Genomic DNA, 6,000 nt, shown 5'->3' on the forward strand with positions numbered 1-6,000 from the left:
GTGCAGAGTGCCTTGTGAGAATCTGCAATGGGACTTTGAGTGACATTAGGTCAGGACTACATTTTGATCAGGACTACATGTTGAACAGGTCTGTTAATTACATTCATTAATAAATCACTGATCTTGTAGCTTGTCTGATATACCTTAAGTCCAAAAGAAAGCATTACGGCAGGTCAGAATTTTGCCAATTTTGTCAGGAAAGGGAAATATTACCACTGCGCTGGAACAAACTACCAAAGATTTTTGTTTTGACAATACAGTTGCTTTGCACCATAATTAGAACCCCAATCCAATGTGTAAAAATGTGTAAAAACACATACAGTAGTAGGATTGATCCATCAATTAGTAGTGTACCTTGGTGATAAAAAAAACTAATTTTATTTAACCTAATTTTAACATTCATAAAGAGCACATGTTCAACCATTTTACGAGGTTAAATACAATTACTACTACGTGCCTATTAAGTGTCAAATAAAGTCACAGGGTTAACCGTAACATAAGTCCCCTTGTTGTGTGCAACAGGGAGGGGCAATTAAATGCAAGCTTCACTTGAACAAAGAAATTGATAAAACATTTCTAGCCTGTCTATCTGTGGGTAACAGGGTTATCGTGTGCTCAACCTGCTCAGTTTTCCACCACAAAACACCAGAAAATGGCCAAAAAAAAAGTAGAACCAGCTCACCTGCTTTTACACTATGATTTGACTATTAGATGTTAACTGTTTCATTTGAAAAAAATTATTTTAAAAGCAAGTTTCACCGGAAGGTGTTGTGGGCAGCACAACAAATCACATGAGACACACTGCCTGCCCTCCCAGACATCTACAGCACCCGGTGTCAAAGGAAGGCCAAGAAGGACCACAGCCACAGACTGTTCACTTGGCTACCGTCTGACAGACGTAGACAGTACAGGTGCATCAGAGCCAAGACAGAGAGACTAAAAAACAGATTCTATTATCAGGCAATCAGACTGTTGAACAGCCATCACTAACCGTCTACCAGGTGATGCACACTCACTCACACAAACAAGCCATCACACACACCTCATATTCACAAACACACGCACGTACACACACACACAGCCAACGCTGCTATCCCATGCTAGAGACATCGAACTTCCTGTTTCACACTGTGAATTTAAATACTATATCTCCGACGTAGCTCATCATAATATTTCTATTACTGTACATTGTATTTTAGTTACACTGTTCATACACACCGCATATGCATTTATACACTGGATTGATGACGTTGCTTAATCTAATATACAGTATCTACTGCTGTACATTCTTAGCTGATATTGTGCAAATTCTCCCGGTGTACATATGTATAGATTGCATTTGATTACTGCCACAGTGCTATTTGGGTTGTTAATCCGATTTGTCCCGCCGTTCGTGATTTCATGTCTTTTTCTATTTTCTTACATTTAATTGTTTGACATTTTACTGCATTGTTAGGAGCTAGTAACATAAGCACTTCGCTGCACCCGCTATAACACCCGATAAACGGTGTACTCGACCAATAAACTTTGATTTGATATTAAAACAAGAGTTCCGTCACATAACAGGGTTGACCTTAAAATGAGGGACAGGTTGTCTTTTTTTTTTTTTTACCTTGAATCACTCATCTTCAGAAATGACTTTGTCAAAGCAACAACATACCTATGGCTTTACAATGATGTTGAAAACTTGGATAAATGTTGGGATTAAGTGGGTTAAAATATTCCTAGAATTCACAGTGGATGCACTGAGGGGCATGTCAAAATGCAGATTTTTGGCATTTTAGCAAGTCTTTATTCAACCAGTTTCTATTCTGATTCAATCCATTTTCCATGTGGTCCATAATAAAAAGAGGACTTCGTTGAATATATCAGGCTTTTAAAATTCTATATTTGTGCACAATATCTACTTAAAATATCAAAGAGATGCCAAAGGCACTCATTTCGTGGAATGACCCAGTTCATGTTCTTCATGTTTTGTTTTTGTCTAGACTAAAAACCATAAGACAATGGGAGGTCTTGGAAGGTCACAAACGATCTTCTCAGAGGACAAATGTCACTGCCTAGAGAAGTTCATGACCTTTCATTCCTGGGTGGTCGCGGTCCAACAATACTTTCTTGTACTCTGTCAGTGGATATCTTCTGCTGAAAATACTGTCAGAATCCTGTGCCTCTCACTATTCTACACACACAAGTGGCTATTGTGTTGCCATATTGAGAGACCACAAAAAAAATGATCCATGGACTGAAGAAATATCTAAATTCTACTCATTCTAATTCTATTGGGTCTCCATAGCCTGAGTGCCAGTCTGGTTGTGATATCATGCCAATCCCTTGTCACTGATTGTCATGCCAAACAATGAGCAATGGAGTTGGTAAGAGCACAAACAGATCGGAGACCAGGCTAGGGTCTCTACACCTAAGGCGCAAATCACATGATGGCAAGGCATACCATTGGCAAGGCATAAAATGGCGTTGGTATCTTAAAATGCAAGATATCCACTTTTGTCGTATTCACAAACTCAACATATACCCAAGGAATATCTAAGTAAATATCAAAATCACAACACACAAGACTTGAGCTATTACTTTCACCAACACAGCGGGGTTGGGGAACTGTGGTAGGTCTACTGTTTGACAGGTTCATTTTAAAGTGTTTCTACTGACTTTTCAAACGTCATTTCTAATATACAGCCGTAAACTCAGCTTAGCCTGACAATGTAAGGTGGCACCAGCTTGCTAATCAACAACACCCTAAACACATAGAGTTTACGTCCATAGTTAGACACTGCATGACTTACCAAAGGTCTGTGCTACATGTAAAGTGGCTTCAGAAAGTGTTCACACCCCATTACTATTTCCACATTGTTGTGTTACAGCTTGAATTTATATTAAATCGATTAGATTTAGATTTTGTGTCACTGGCCTACACAATACCCCATAATGTCAAAGTGGAATTATGTTATTAGACATTTTTACAAATTAATAAAAAATGAAAAGCTGACATGTCTTGAGTCAATAAGTATTCAACCTTGTTATGACAAGCCTAAATAAATTCAGGAGTAAAAATGTACTTAACAAGTTACATATTAAGTTGCATGGACTCACTCTGTGTGCAATAGTCTTTATCAAGATTTTTGAATGACTACCTCATCTCTATACCCCACACATACAATTATATGTAAGGTCCCTCAGTGGAGCAGTGGATTTCAAATACAGATTCAACCACAAAGACCAGAGAGGTTTTCCAATGCCTCGCAAAGCAGAACACCTATTAGTAGATGGGTAAAAAAAAGCAGATATTGAATATCCCATTGTGCACGGTGAAGTTATTAATTACACTTTGGATGGTGTATAAATACACCAAGGCACTATAAAGATACAGGCGTCCTTCCTAACTCAGTTGCCGGAGAGGAAGAAAACCACTCAGGAATTTCACCATGATGCCAATACTGACTTTAAAACCATTAGAGTTTAATGGCTGTGATAGGAGATAACTGAGGATGGATCAACAACATTGTAGTTACTCCACAATACTAACCTAAATTACACAGTGGAAAGAAAAAAGCCTGTACAGAATAAAAATATTCCAAAACATGCATCCTGTTTGTAATAAGACTCTAAAGTAAAACTGAATTTTTTGGGGCAAAGAAATTAACTTCATGCCCTTAATACAAAGTGTAATGTTTGGGGCAAATCAATACACAACACATGTTATGGGTATGCTTGTCTTCAGCAGGACTAGGGAGTTTTTTAGGATAATAAGAAAACGGAATAGAGCTAAGCACAGGCAAAATCCTAGAGGAAAACCGGGTTCAGTTTGCTATCCAACAGACACTGGGAGACAAATTCATTTTTCAACAGGGCAAAAACCAATAAACACAAGGACAAATATACACTGGAGTTGCTTATCAAGACGACATTGAATGTTCCTGAATGGCCTAATTACAGTTTTGACTTAAATCGGCTTGAAAATCTTTGGCAAGACTTGAACGTGGCTGTCTAGCAATGATCAATAACCAACTTGACAGAACTTTCATAATTTTTAAAAGAATAATGTGCAAATATTGTACAATCCAGGTGTGCAAGGCTCTTAGAGACCTACCCAGAAAAACTCACAGCTGTAATCACTGCTAAAGGTGTTTCTAACATGTATTGACATTTAGGGGTGTGAATACTTATGTAAATTAGATATTTCTGTATTTGACTTTTTCAATACATTTGCAAAAACGGCCAAAAACGTTTTCACATTGTCATTATGGGCTATTGTGTGTCGATGTGTATTTGTTATTTAATCCATTTTTAATTCAGGCTGTAACACAACAAAATGTGAAATAAGTCAAGAGGTATGAATACTTTCTGAAGACACTGTATTAGCCCAAAGCAAGTATCACCAGGATAAAATAGCATAAAGCAGATATCACCACACATGTGACACATGATAACATCTTAATTCATGGGTAAGATATGGAGAACCTTTGAAGACTGGAGTGGATTTATACACACACGTGCACACAGCTAAGTGTATTAGATTTACATACTCCTGTCCAGATTATCATCTCTGATGTATGGCAATTGTATTAAACATGTATGGCAATTTAGCTAGCTATCTTGCTGTTGCTTGCAAATTTGTCCTGGGATATAAAGGTCTATTTAATCTCATGTTCCTATGCAGACACAAAATAACTTGGATGATTCAAGTTGTATTATGTATCATTCCTTGATATTTTAAACCCCTATGTAATCCTTTAACATCGTTTTATGAAACAATACCCATGTTTAATGCTTTTTGACCTGTCCCCAAATGAATATAGTTGGTTCAGAGTTCGTTTTGATTTTTCAACCGGTGTGTCCTGATCGCGTCTGGTGTGGGTAGACAAAATGAACATGCGATGGCGCACGCGGACGCGGTCTAGTCAGCACGTCATGCATCATCAACCAAACTGACGCTCTCTTGTCTGCACAATGTCATGTGTGACAAGCGAACGAAGTGGCACAAGTATTGTCACAAACGCTGCCAATGTCTAAAAATGCAGCTAGATTACGATAATAGGATTTCATTATACATTTGGGTTTGACCCAAAACAACATCATTGCACTATTAGCTACCAGTTAAAAGCTTCATATCGGAGGATTTTATATGACATGTCAGTGCAACAAATGTGAATAGTCTTGATCTTCGAAGAGCGCATGACAAATTATGATTTTTCATTGGACCAAATGCAGAAAAGTTCATTTAAAGTAGCCTGTGTCATAAAATAATAATTCATAACATTTCAACAGTTTTAACTAAACATGTTAATCCACACAAAGACAGTATCCTATCTCAGTTCCCGTGCCCACGTTATCAAACCTATAATGAGTTCTCCATAGACAGTAGGCTAGTTTACTCACATTATAAGCACAATATCCCGAAGAGTTCCGGACTTTTTGGTCGGATATTAGGTCATGTGCATTCACACCGTCGTTGTCCTCTATCCAGCACTGTTCATCCTCCTCTTCGAAGAACGATACTCTCTTGTGATACTTTCTGGCCTTCGTTAACATATGGGCAGTAGTGACTCTCTCTCTCTACTATCTCATTTTTTTTTTTGACAAAGTCCCGAAGTCAGCACGTCAGTTTGGGCTTCAGAATGAAGCCGGGCGTGTGCTTGAGTTCTCAGCCAGCCTATCGTCTATTTCCCCAGGTCGTTGTACAACTCCGGGCTAGTTTGCAAAAGTGAATTGAATGGGAGGTTGTAGTGGTCCAGCCCATTTCTGCCAAATGAACGCTCACCAATCACTGTCTTCATCTTCACCACTGCCACCACCACCACTAGGCTACTAAAATCACACAAGTAACAGGTGAAGTGTTTGCCTTGGTACTGAAAGATGTTTGCTTGCTTTCCATTATTACTTTATTCGGATAATAAATCACCGATCTGTTGGTTTATAGCGCTCAGCCATCTGAATACTAGTGCAGCACTCTTACAGCAATCTAATCTGCTTCTAATTTGCTTCTCA

The 6,000-nt window shown here is 38.3% G+C and overlaps 1 protein-coding gene across 1 annotated transcript in view; it reads right to left on the reverse strand.

The window, feature by feature from the left end:
- LOC129827997 (short transient receptor potential channel 3-like) overlaps window positions 1–5,773 on the reverse strand; it is a 95,241-nt gene extending 89,468 nt beyond the window's left edge. The window contains exons 1-2 of the mRNA XM_055889386.1: window positions 5,392–5,773; window positions 4,444–4,445 (exon numbers count right to left, since the gene is read on the reverse strand). Of these exons, the coding sequence (XP_055745361.1) occupies window positions 4,444–4,445; window positions 5,392–5,544 (155 nt within the window). The 5' untranslated portion in view covers window positions 5,545–5,773. The remainder of the gene's footprint in view (window positions 1–4,443; window positions 4,446–5,391) is intronic.
- Window positions 5,774–6,000: the final 227 nt, after the last annotated feature.

This window comes from Salvelinus fontinalis, chromosome 29 (assembly GCF_029448725.1).
Source record: "Salvelinus fontinalis isolate EN_2023a chromosome 29, ASM2944872v1, whole genome shotgun sequence".
Classification (NCBI taxonomy): domain Eukaryota; kingdom Metazoa; phylum Chordata; class Actinopteri; order Salmoniformes; family Salmonidae; genus Salvelinus; species Salvelinus fontinalis.